Source organism: Pectinophora gossypiella, chromosome 24 (genome assembly GCF_024362695.1).
Source record: "Pectinophora gossypiella chromosome 24, ilPecGoss1.1, whole genome shotgun sequence".
NCBI lineage: Eukaryota > Metazoa > Arthropoda > Insecta > Lepidoptera > Gelechiidae > Pectinophora > Pectinophora gossypiella.
The window spans coordinates 1451999-1465773 of record NC_065427.1 but is presented as its reverse complement, the minus strand read 5'-3'; the positions used below and the strand labels follow the sequence as shown (position 1 = coordinate 1465773).

At 36.8% G+C, this 13775-nt stretch overlaps 1 protein-coding gene across 4 annotated transcripts in view; it reads right to left on the bottom strand.

Annotated features, from left to right (window-relative positions):
* Positions 1 to 4277: 4277 nt before the first annotated feature.
* The window catches only part of LOC126377840 (uncharacterized), a 50635-nt gene continuing 41137 nt past the window's right edge, over positions 4278 to 13775 (bottom strand). The window contains exons 9-14 of one of the 4 annotated variants that reach the window (XM_050025808.1): positions 12743 to 12951; positions 12481 to 12618; positions 10897 to 11085; positions 8319 to 8519; positions 7117 to 7194; positions 4278 to 5813 (exon numbers count right to left, since the gene is read on the bottom strand). In XM_050025808.1, coding sequence (XP_049881765.1) covers positions 5395 to 5813; positions 7117 to 7194; positions 8319 to 8519; positions 10897 to 11085; positions 12481 to 12618; positions 12743 to 12951 — 1234 coding nt within the window. In that variant the 3' untranslated portion in view covers positions 4278 to 5394. Of the gene's footprint in view, positions 5814 to 6861; positions 7195 to 8318; positions 8520 to 10896; positions 11086 to 12480; positions 12619 to 12742; positions 12952 to 13775 lie in introns of all 4 variants that reach the window. The other 3 variants (XR_007567997.1, XM_050025809.1, XM_050025810.1) reach the window with 3 other exon arrangements.

Here is a 13775-nt window from a genome sequence, read left to right as displayed (position 1 = left end):
TACTGTTTCAACTGTTTTAGGTAGATAATGGCCCTGATTCCTATGAGTAAATGAATGAATAACCCGGTCGAATCAAAAAGGTATCTCGCTGGTAACTTAATTCTGTCGGTTGTTTTAGATTTCTGCTTAAAATTGACGTGTATTCCATAAATTTTATGCCTGTTGATTATCCGTCCATTTAAGAATAAGAATAAAATAAATTTATAATTTACGATAGACAGAGAAAGAAATAGGATCGGTTCGTAGTGCCTACTTTGTAGGCCGCGCCGCCGCCGCGCCGCCGGCGTGCGGCGCGGGGCGCGCGGAGCGGGGCGTGCGGAGCGGGGCGCGCGGCGCGGTGCGTGTGGCCGTTGACCCGTTCGAGCAGCTGTTGTCTCCATTACATCGAAAATTTTCGATAATTTGTCATTATTGTTTTTTTTATTGAAATTTGGGTTCTATGCAGCTAAAAGCACAATATGGAATTGAAAATAATTAAAAACAAAACTCAAAATTTCATGAATTTTGCGACGGAAAATTCCACTAGATATTAACTCAGAATCATGGTCTGAATCATCCCTTTCAGTATTCGTTACGATGTCACTAACACCCGGTATGTTAGTAACAAACAAATTATATGCTAATGTTAGTTACAACTTATACAACTTAAGCTAATACACACGCGTGACCCTTGGCACAGCAGCGTGCAGCTGCATCCAGCGCCTCAGCAGCGGGTAGTCCCACCGGTCTGCTAACGCACTCAGGATAAATGATGACCCTTGTTATTACACCCAGGCACAACACATCTTCCACCCATTATTATTCTGATCAAAATAAAGAGAAGCACATAATTCTATACATATCTCATGTCATATCCAAATATAAAATATAGTAACAATTATTTTTATGTACGCCTCTGCATTACAATGTATTTTTGAATAATTATGTGCCCGAGCAATGAAAAAATGGGTAAATATCACTTTAAATCTGTACAGCGCCATCTATATTTTTTTGAGGAACGCAGCTTGAAATTACATAATAATAGAAGTCACAGTATAAAATTCCCGTTCAGACCTTAGCCAAAGTCCATCTCCACAACTTACATGCTTGTATTATTTCAATCGTATCGTTCTATTACCTTGTGTAGCCTGCCATAAACTGTACTGCGAAACTATTTAAATGATCCTAGCGTTTAACATGTTAAATGTGATTTATAAATAAAAAGTGTCTAGAGTGAGCGAGGGAGTATTTTTCTCTAGAATTATATGTGTATGAATTGATAAATACGAAATAAAGCCATGAATTAACTGTTCGTACATTTTGTTTCATTTTATGTACTTCTTATCTTTCGAACTTACACACACACCCTCACACACATGCATTCACACACACACACCCATGCATTCACACACACACCTTTTATTTGGTTGTTTTTGTTTTTATTATTGTTCTTACTTTGCTCTGTTTGTTTTTATGTATTAAAGCTATTCTATAAAGAAGTGCGATGCTTCCGGCATCCTGTCATTTTGCTAAAGTTTTTAAAGAAAATAAACACTTTACTTTTTTTACTAATATGTCGCAAGTTCATTTCTAGAAAAAATACATTTTCAAGACTTAAATAAGTAAATAGTCTGAAAATTTGTCTAATTATTTTTTTTGACGTCACTTAATGTAAAACCTAATTAGACAATTTTTCAGACTATTTACTTATTTAAGTCTTGAAAATTTATTTTTTTCTTTATATTACGTAGCTTGGCCGAACTAATGGGAAACGCTGAGGGCTCTCCTGGTACAAGAAATTAAAATGATAAGCCCGAGGGTGCCCAGTTGGGCGCCAAGTTTGGCTCAGGATATCCCGGATATATATATTTGAAAGAGCTAATCGACCCTAGTGGGCCGATAGCAATAAACGCTGATTGAAACGTAATTAAAGTACAAGTTACGAGTGCGATTATAAAAGGTAAGTAAAACGAGGGAATGGTTTTCACAGTTTTATTTAGGTGTCCATTTCGATGTTAACAACTGAAACACACGCTATTATAAACCCGTAGCAAAGCTATAGTATACCAGCTATTGGGACTAAAATTAGTGTCTGCATTCTGAGGCCGCATTGTACAGGGATCTCTAAACCATTTCATATATAGGACAATATTTAAACATCATAATGATACTTTGTATGGGAAAAATAAAAACAACAACTGGTTTTTTGGTAGAGGCAAGACTGCAAGGTTCTTATGAAGTCCTTAAAATGCTGCCTCACAAATGCAGTAGGGCAGGGCTCGTTATTTTAGAACAGTTAAAATTTGTGCGCGGGAAAAAGAAATAGGAACTAATGCTGTCTCACTTTTGGTTATTTAATTCGAATATATCTAAAAATTAAATACATTTACAGGGACCATGCCTCGAGTTTGAAGGAAAAAAAATGGAAGAGAGTATTAATCGCACATTTACAAGTACTCTATTATAATTACTGCGAATCGCCATTTTTACCTTTGGCATAGTCACTGTTATGTTGCCAACAATTTAGTTAAGACGAAAAATAACCTAAATTCCTGATTATCAGAACATTGTTTACACCTTAAGTTGGTAGTAGTTCTACAATCCACTTTAAATACATTTTTATTGAATACTAAAAGCCTTACAAAAGATAACGATGTTGTACAGATTTTTCAGGACGAAACAAAACTTATTGTAGAAGATGGAAGGATATTACATGGACCGAGTTTTTGAACGAAAACTTGTAATCATTGAATATGTTGCTTACAAAAGATGCTAATTAATTTTAATTAATATTACCCCATACATATATATAGCGACAGTTTAGTTTCAGTACTTTATAATAATGAGCAACATAAGTTGGGTATTCTAAAACATTGAATTTATTAGAACCTACTATAACGTACCCTGTTTCTATGGTCATCCATAGAAAATACACGAATCATAAATAAAAATACTCATCATTATAATTAATTACATCAATAAATCATCTGAAAAACAAAACTTACAATAAATTAACATGTAAAACTTAACGAATAAACTAGAATACATTTATAGGAATGCAATCTGGTTTTACTAAAAGATAATCGCCGAGGAATCTAAGAAATAATCTTACTGTTTTCACTCTACAGTGTGTGCGAGTGGGAAAGATATGTGTTTCTTAGTTCCGACGAGTTTTTGATGAAGATAATTAAAAATCTGACCGACCGAAACATTTGTCCCGTACTCTTTTTATAATATTGTCGTCTGGAGTTAGCTTCCAATCTAAAGACTTCGGTTCAGGTTCGTCTGCCTCCTGAGACTGTGAGTCGAAAAAGTCCCTAGAGTGCTGACGCGATTTTGTCTTATAAGGCATTTTGTAATCTTCTTTCTTTACGTCTTGTGCTGGCCTCGGCGTCTTCCATAAAGGCTCATTCGATTGCTTTTGCGGCGGAGAAAAGTAGGAAAAGAATGGACTCGACACAGGCTCTTTTTTATCCTCGGGCATTTCCAAGAAAGAAAATGTATAGTCAGCGTCAAATACCTGTTCGCGAACGTAAGACGTCACTCGGCGGTTCAGATGGTTCATGGGAGATTCGAAACCTCTTGGGCGATGTTCATAGTCATTATTCCCGTTACATCGGACTTGACATTTCTTCACAAATGCTATAAAATCGTAATACTTTTCCACGCTATTAGCACATCTGTAGCAAATAATGTTTGTGGTGTCCGTTTCTTCGATGACAATTTTCAAGCAAACGAGAATTTTGTCAATCATATTCGTTTTACGGCAATAGGTGCTGTGTAACGAGATGCTAAAATCAGTCTCAGATAGACATAAACGACAAACTTTTCTGATTATATCCATGATATTTATTCACAAGTTTAGCAACTTTACAGCAGATTGTATATTTATTTTTTTTTGTTTTGGTTTTCCCCGAAGGGTAAGGCAAAGGGAACTATGCCCATACAGCCATGTCTGACGTATTTTTTTTTTCTTGATGATTAATGAAATGATGAAAGGTGATGATGATGAAACCTAAGCCCCCACCCTCGGAGTAGACTCCTACTCCGAACCCCAAACGAATTAACTCAAAAGTCCGCATAAACTTTTGAGTTATGAAGCGGCTTCCCAGCACGAAGCGAAAATAGGCAGATACACTTTGTTTATTGAATACTCCAATATAATAACACTCGCGAATGTCTTCCGACTAACTTAATGCGATCATTAACCACAAAACACCACTTCGTATTAATTATTTAGATTACTCAATGAAGAAAGCAACTGTCCCGTTCCCGTTTCCCGCCGAAAAGCCGCAGATTGTATAATTCCCGCCAAAAACGAATCCTTGATAGGCTGAAATTAGGAACGTTCGAAAATTGAGAGCGTATCAATTAATACAACTATAGCTAAAATATTTACTTGAAAAATATAAGTTTTGCCAAAAATACTACGTTGGACGGCACATATTATGTTGTGTATACATTGCTTTTTGTTAATTTCATACGTATTTGATTGATAGCATTACATAAGATGTAACAAAATATTGAAATTTCAGAGTGATAATTTAGTTTCAGAATGGGTCGCAGTATTCTTTAAAAAAAAATAGCCATAGTAAGTAACTTACGTTCCTTAAATTATTTGAATTTCGATTTGCATAAAAAGCATAAGTACACGACAAGTAAATAATAGTAAAACATATTATAAGACATAATTACAACAATAAATATATAATTTAATACAGAACTGGTAATATCTTTTGTAATCGTTCCATCATTTTTCTTAGTATAATAAAATAAAATGATTCAGAACTATGAATAGACGGTCGGTTGGATCTACGTCACAGCTATTTTGAAGTCTTCAGGAATGTCAGCTAATAACCTTCGAGATTTTAAACTTACAAAGGAATATTCAAAAACTTATACAAGGTGAACTATTTATATCGAGATTTAAATTTTCCCCACGTATTTATAAATATACTTTTAACCAATAAATTGAATTAGTTATTATTAATAGTAACCTACGATTCATCACTGATCGATACTACTATCACAAGCCACCACACTCCTATTATATAGACAGTGATCATTATGATAAAATATTAAATTAATAAATACATATTACAGTCGTCGTTATAAAGCGAAGCTTTTTTTCTTTTTTATATCAGTTTTACACTGCATTTATTTTTTCCTACATTGATTCTTGACTTTCCATTCGTGAATAGTGACATTTTGAACGTAGTAAGTAGTTTTATTTTGTGAAGCTCTAAATATTGATTCCTTATATCACGAATGGTAAAAACAGTGCAGAAGATAGTAAAATTGACATTGCAATTAAATAGTATCATTTCGTGATATAAATTTAAGGCAGTGAAACAATATTGGTATCTAGTTCAAATGTCACGATTCACGTTTGAAATTTTTGTAACATGTTAAGTCCTACACATTGTCTTCATCTTTCTTACCACCCCAGAACTTGTCAAACCTCGTACGAGCCCTGTCCAGGACTTCAGAGGCAGACAGGCCGCCACTGGCCGGGTCATTTACAACGGTAGTATCGACAACCCCTGGGGCGACTTGAGTCGCTTCAGTTGATTTTTTTATTACTTCCTTTTCCTTCAAGGGTTCTTGGGTAGGAGTTTCGGGGGTCAATTGGTTGCTATTCATTCCGTTGACTCCATTGACTCCGTTGACCCCGTTGACCTGTTTCATGTCCAAGGCCCTGGTTTCATCGATAGGTGTCAAGCTCACGGGTGTGGTGGGGGTCTTATCCGTGCGTTTGCTCAGGCTAGTAGGCGACTCGCTCTTCTTCAGTGAGCGAATCGGAGACATTTGTTGGTGGTGAATCGGTGCGATTTCTGGAACAGTATTTTTGGTTGTATTACTTGTTCAACATTTATTTCGGAAGTTTCAAATGATTGCAAAAACAGCAAAAGTTTTAAACATTCTGAGCTTCGAAATACTTGCGAATCTTAAAAGAAGTAAAGTAAATTTTATTGAAAAATCAAGCAATCATTTCAAACTTCCTTGCATACAGTGAGAAGCACATAAAGAACATTAATTAAAACAATTGGCTATATTTTTTTAACTAGAGAAATCTCCTTATCTTGCTACATTTGGCAACATTAGCTAGAAAACATTTGCAAAGGGCGACGAAGAAATGACTTGGTTGTTCTAGCGCCTATGTTTTTTCGCTACCTGATTTACTTTGAAGTACTTACTGTTTCAACAAAGATAATGTTTACTGTGACCTAAGTGTTATACTTAAGTATCTAAATAAAAACATTTTAATTTTTTTTGTCTAAAATACTTTTGACTATTTTTTGTTACTGAAACATGCTACCTTCTAATATTGAAAATAGTGAAAAAGTAACATGCTATATCTGAGAATTTTTTCTCCAAAAATACATGAACCTAAAGTTCCTTACATTTCTTCACATTTATAACAATTTCATGCAACTATTTTATAAAAAACCTTCAACAATGGTAATTTTATGACATGGATCGCTCGGAATGACGCTAACACCTATAGGACAGACTAAACTAAGGGAGTTAGCCTAACATTTCTAGTAATCTAGCGTCACTAATGAAACAATCGTATAATCGACAAGATGCCTAATATCTTTATATAAGTACTTTAACTGTACAGTGCCAATACAGCCTAAGTTATTCAGATATTTACAGCCAAGTATTGATTTTAATCTATATTATATACATATTGTTAATAGTTAATATACATATTGGTGTAGAAAGCCAGGTGGCATCTTCCCGATGAAGGACAGGCAGCATGCAAAAGTGAACGACATTTACATGAGATGAAGAAACAATAGGAAAAATCAAGTGCCATACAGTGACAGTGTACGCAAACATCGAAACAGACACACACACAAACGAGTGAATACATACGTGGTAGACGCCTCAGCGGAGTACGGTCAAAATAAATAAAAGCATCTCAGTTATTGGATTAACACAATTTAATCATGAACTATTCAATAGATATAATATAAAACAGATTATATATTTCTGGTGTCGGTCGTGTGTCGTGCGTATGTGGCAGTGATCTCTAGGATGTGTCACAGAGTTCACTGACGCATGTCTGTCTGTCACACTCATTAAAACGTGTATGGCCGATGGTCTAGGCGGTGGCAGTGGTCGTCGTACCTGCCAGCTTCGCAGTCACGCCGTCGTCTGCCACGGAGCCACCCTTAAACTCAGAGCTAGGGCGCTTAACGCTCTCATCTGAAATATGGTGAGCGAGTTGTATGGACCGATGAGTGAGACTGTGAACGTTACGTTCTATATCCACGGAAATTCATGTTGACAGTTGGTATTTTTAAACTTTGACTTTCAACGCAAAGGATTGGTCATATTCAACCAAGTCTATTGCACATAGAATTTTTGTTTCTGTGGATATAAAAATCTCGTAATGTTCAAATAAAAACAATTGCTGTGATGTGTCAACTCATCAAACTCAAACATGATGATGAGAAACAAAATGATGAGATTTTAATGAGTGTTTGTTAAAGATTATTTATCAACACGATTATGCGTATGATTTTGTGTCGCCTTTAGTGTCAGTGTTGCAAGCTTCTACTTTGTTTCACACTAATCTTAGGGTTGCTATTCACACTTTAAAATTATCCAAACAGATGGAATGACAATGTATCAACTGTCTACGTGTAGTGTGGTATGATAGTGTGATGGCTTTAAAACCAGTCCCTTATCGCTTACCTACAAAAGTTAACAAGTCAAAGACCTTAAATTTAATACTTTCAAATATTGCGGTAAAGAGTATCTTATTCGATTCAACATTACATCAACCGTTTGCTCTTTGACCGCTTGCCCTGAGAATTTTTTCATGTGATAACACCTAAATTGCCCGTGTTTTTATAGCAACACCACCACCAGAGACCGTAGCATGGCAGGCGCGACGTGAGTAATAACGCGAGGATCGACCAATGTGTGCAGCACAGTGCAGCATATGCCTTCTATCTACGTAAAGTAGATTAAACGTCGGAGATACTTACTTATAGTCAGTAAACAAACATAAGTATAAAGACTTATGACATAATTTTTGAGAAAGTGCCAGCTTATGTCAGGGCACTGATATGACTGTAAGTATATCGGTCGATTTCCGCTTTATTTTCCGCGTCGCATACCATACTACGGCTGCAGTTATAGAAAAAGATACTCTTTTTGTACAGAGCGATTGAGTAGGGCTAATTTTACAACAACTTTTTAACCATTAAAATATATTCATCGTAGAATCAGTCCCACGAAAACCTTAAACCGAGAAAGGAACTAGGCTAAAAACTTATTCTAACTACATTTGCCGACTAGCCTACTTATGAGCCGTGACTCACCGCTTTTCACATTTTGGGTGACAGTGAAAGTCTTCCCGGTGTCTAGCGGGACAGTCCAGTTGACGGGGTCGGGTGACCGCATGTTCATCTGTTCGGGGGACTTCACCCGAGTCGGTTCTGGAGGGGACTTCACCACTGGAGAATCGTCGAAGAAATGATCTTTAGCAACCGAAGCGCTACGGTGGGCCGGGATCTCGTCATCTATAATCAATTTGGGTTCTATGTTAAGCTTGGTTGAGGTGAAGAACTGTGGCCTTTTTACCTGATTATGCAAAAGGAGGGTCATGATTTTACCTCTTTTAAGGTAGCATGATTTTAATGACAGCAGGACAGAGATAGTACATCGTCTAGCGTGAACGAGACGACAGATATACCTATATGTCTCTGTCGTACTAACGGTGAACAGCTTAGAACAAAATATAATTTATTAGTTCGTATCTTTCGCGGCGTGATTAGTTATCATGCTACGTTGAAAGGGATATAATAATATTGATTCTAGGAATATGCGACCTTCTGTTGCTTTCTATAAAACAATTAAGTAGCTTTTATGCATATATAGGCCCCGATTCCTGCAGACACCGCGAATTTTATTTTAAGTTATACCTGTCATTTTCTTATCCGCCGAAAAGGAAAGGGACAGATGATTGACAACTGTTATATTTAAAATGAATGAATAACCCGGGCGAATAAAATAGGCATCTCGCTGATATGCAACCCGCTTGACGTGTGCTGTCAATTTAATTCTGTCGGGATATTAACTAAATATAAATTGTTTGGATGGTCTTTTTTAATTTCTGCCTAAAATTGACAGGTGTTCTGTAAATTTTATGCCTGTCGGTTACCCGTCCCTTACCTTTTCGGTGGATAAGAAAATGACAGGTATAACTTAACCCCGACAGAATTAAGTAGACAGCACGTCAAACGGATTGCATACCAGCGAGATGCCTATTTTATTTGCACGGGTTATTCATTCATTTTAAAATTAACTTGTTGACAATCAAGCGTCCCTTTCCATTTCGGCGGACAAGAAAATGACGGGGATAACTTAAAACAAAATTAGGAGGTGTCTGAAGGAATCGGTTTTAAAAATAATGGGTAGGTTAATATTATTTAAATGTAAAACTGGCCACAGTTATTCTGCTCGTCAAATTGCTGCGTTATTTCAACCATTTCATACATTGTGCGAACAATAACAATTAAGTACTTAGTAGATACAATAGGTATTCACGTGTTTCAACACAAAACGTAAATCAAAAATAATGTTCCTAAAATCTATATAAAAATATGAAATTAAAAAAATAATCAAGACATTTATGTTAACAGATATTGAAAGAAAGGTAAAACAATTCTAAAACCTATGTCTAACACTTAGTGGAAGGTTGCCAAACAGCTAACAAGAAAAAAAAACGCATGCAAATAAAATTTGCAATCTATAATGTAGGTACTTATAACTTTTTCATATTTAAAGACTGTATTACAAAAATTGATGTCGCAGTCGGATTGTATTATCCGTTGTATTACAAAATAGCTAGCCGCTTTAAAAAACAGGACCATTTTGTACGAGTCAACAATTAACCGGATTGTCATTGCACAAAATGGCGGCTTACCTTTAGCCGCATCAGACTAATTTGGGAGTGGAATTCTCTGTCGTCTTATGTATTTCCGAATGCATATTATTATAATCCGGGTGCTTTCAAGGCCAGAGTGAACAGGCACAAAAAAAAAAATATTGTAGGGTAATTTTGCATATTCAATACGGCTAATTGTTGACTTGGTGCATTACAAAACAGCCGTGTTTTTGAAAACGGCTAGCTGTAATATAATATAGTGAATTATACAATCCAGCTGCGATGTGGATAAGTTCTACTGGAACATAGGAACATTCGTGATAAGTATAATTATGATACAGTTTCTCTCTAAACATCAATATTTTTGACCGTTAAAACTATTCCTCTAATGTGCCTTTACAACTAGAAACTTACTTCCCAAAAATTATTGAAGGTATCTCAACTTTTTTAATTTCAAATTAATTTCAATCATTGCCTATCTCAAAGGTTACAATCTTTTTAGGTTAAAATCAGTATTTTTTTTATTCCTGGATAATGCATGGGTATTCTGTAGATATCTTGGATAGTATCCCTCCTTCAACAGATTCCCCGGACACATCTGGTCCTAGTGACGTCAGTGCAGGTGTTACACACGGACAAGACGAACAAACACACCACGTGACGTGTGCAAGCCATTCCCGAAGTGGTGCCAATGCATTACCGTGACCATACGTTGCGTAGACGCACTGACAAAACACAATTCAACTCACAAACCAAAAACGGTAAAAAGCGGGAACAATTTCTAACAAAATTTAAAAGCTTTTCCATCACAACTGTCATGCGAGATCGCAATGAAAAAGGCCGTTAAATTTTATAATCTAACCAATCAAAGCCACAGAACAGGCCGAATAAAACACATTGCCAATTCAAAATTAGAATATTAAGCTTGACAGATTAGAATTTGAACAAAGCCGTTGCCATCCAGTAAAGAAATCACAGAGCGTCGACGCAACTGTCACTCGAGTACGCACCCAATTTTATCCCCACTTTCGAGACGCTGCGACTGCGGCGGCCCCGGCCCGGTGTACCCGTTGCCCCATTGGCCAATGCGCCAGGCCCTGAAGCCCCAATGGTCCCAGTTTTGCTCGGCGCAGATGGCGATCGCCCTCCCCGCGTGGTCGACCTAACTCTACTACTACCTCCTCTACTCAACGGCAAACCTACAAGAAATGTTTTCTACTAAACTTTTTGGCTAGTGAGGATTGGCTCTAAAACATTTTTTTTTCCGAAATCTACTTAAAACAGGTAAAACTAGAGGGTCAAAAAGGCCACATTAAAGCAATTAATCTTAAACGCAATATTGCAAGTTCATACTTGCGCAAATGAAAGTACGCGCGCAACGTCAACAAAATGTCAAACAGCAATATGGCTGTTTTAGATGAATTGCAACAATGTCACCTTTTTAGAACCGCTTAGCAAAAAAATCACAACGTTTAGCAAGATTTAAATATAAAATCACAGTTGTAAGACGTCTCTATCATAGATTTACTTACTTAAAATCGATAAACAGTTTGTTTAAAACTTATATAAGTAATAATAGAGCCAAATCCTCATAGGGAGGGGTCAAGCACCAGGCAGGAACACAACATTTATTGATTAAACACATCGATTAGCAAGAGTAGAGTAGAATAATATAGAATAATATCGTACAGTAGAGTAGCTAGATACTAACACACATAAAATTAACAAAACTCATATTAGACGAGATAAGTAGTTTTTTGTTTTTTATAAGAATATCAAACTGCTACGGTCAAAATAAAGTGAACAAATCCAAAAGTATCAAAACTGTTTTCAGTAGAGAATAATTTAGAAAATATCTTCTTCAAGTCTATGATTATACGTAAGTACCTAGAGCTAGCTAATTGTTCAACCATGTCGTCGCTAACTGGCGTATATGCGAATCTGCCGAATCTGGGGGGTTAAAATGGCCACATCGAAGCAATTCATCTAAGAAAGCAATGTTGCAATTTGACATTTGCGCACATAAAAGTAAGTGCGCAATGCAAACAAATGTCAAATAGCAATATTGCTTTCTTAGATGATTTGCTTCGATGTGGCCATTTTAACCCCCCCTGATTTGCACCCTTTGCTATTGTCAATAAGACACAAATTATTTTTGCAAAAAATGCAGATACGCCATTTTGCAAAGTCACTCACGATATGTTCGTTGAATATATAGGTACTTACAGGTTATGTCGCGGTCATTGATATGTCGATCTACATCTACACATGTTGCGTATGTAGTAACGAAATTATTTTCTATGTGGTGTTACTAAAATTCTTTCATCCCAATAATTTGTTAATCAAATAACGATATTATTCTCGTAAATTTTAAAATGGACCAAACCTAAACCGAATATTAACAAACTAACAATGAACTTATCAATGTTACGAGTAACAAGATCGATAAAAACAATGTAAGCTTTCCTGCCATTCTCTAAACAGGTATTTGTGTAAAAAATGTACCATTGTGTACTTTGATGGCAGTTATTAAAACCAAAGATAGTATTGAAGGAGATGTGTCATCTAGTGCAAAAACCATCGAGCAATGTTACCAGTAGGCTTGGCGGGGCGCGGGTGGGGCTCGTGTCCGTTGGGCACGTGTTTGACGGAGTGCGCAGGCGCGGGCGCCGGGTCGGCTGAGCGGGGCCGCCGTCGGGGGGATCGGAACGCCGCCGGCTCGGTTTTAGCCCCTGCAATGATTGGAAGGACTTCTTAGTAAATGCAATGATTGGACTTCTTAAAATTCGTTTTTTGTCACAAGTTTTTAAAGGCCAATATGATTTGAACAGTTTATACACATGTTCCAATCATTACCATCATGGGCAGCTCCGTCATCGAAGCTATGTCCATGCATCTTCTTCCTCTGCTTCTGGGGCGAAGTCTTGTGCGGGGAGCGTTCCAACGCCTTGGTCTCCTGCAGCTTCGCATGGATGGACTGGTGCGGCGCCGAGCGGAACGACCTGAACTTCTTCGGGGAGTGGCCCTTGGATTCCTTCCCGTCTTTCTCGTCCCGAGGCAGTGCTCTGGGAGAAATAAAATCATCATTTTATTCTTTACCACTACCTCAAACCAAACTTCACCAGGGGTGTTTAAAGGCCACATAGAAGCAATTTATCTATTCAAATTAAATGCGCAATATCAAGAAATGGCAAATAGCAATATTGCTTTTTAATTGCTTTGACATGGCCTGTTTAACTCCCAGGTTTCTGAAGATCTGGTTGAACAGGTGTAACATTTGGGTGACCCTATCCCAGCTGATGTAGCACTTCATCGGAAATATTTAATGGAAGATCTTCGTAAACAAATACACGTAGCTTAGGTACTTAAGTATAAAACGGGATAAACGTAAGGGAGAATAAATATCATCATAAAGTGAACATATTCTTTAAAAAAGTGCTACATTGCGTAAGACGTTTTTGAGTCTTATAAGGTCTATCATCGACCTCGTCTTGGTGAGGTTGATCAATAGTAAACATATATTTTACAGCAAAAAGTCTCCGACTACAGAACGGGGTTTTTCAAGTAAGTCATCGCTCAAAATGTAAATTTTTAAGTCAACAAATATACGCTACTATTGTTTTTACATGAAGCTTTGATATTTCAGCTTTGCTTTGATGTTGTGTATCATTTTTTTGACAATTTTATTTATGCGTGTGCACATTGCTTTAAAATCACATTGCACTTGAATGACGTCAGAATAAGAGGATTCAGGCTGATGATACTAACTACAATACTGAGCATGGTAAATGGCGATTAACCATTCAAGCCATTCTTTGCTTGCATCAGCCTTTCTGCGTCTAACTTACTTATGGTAATGTACACGAGGGTATCCGGCTCGAAGGACCAA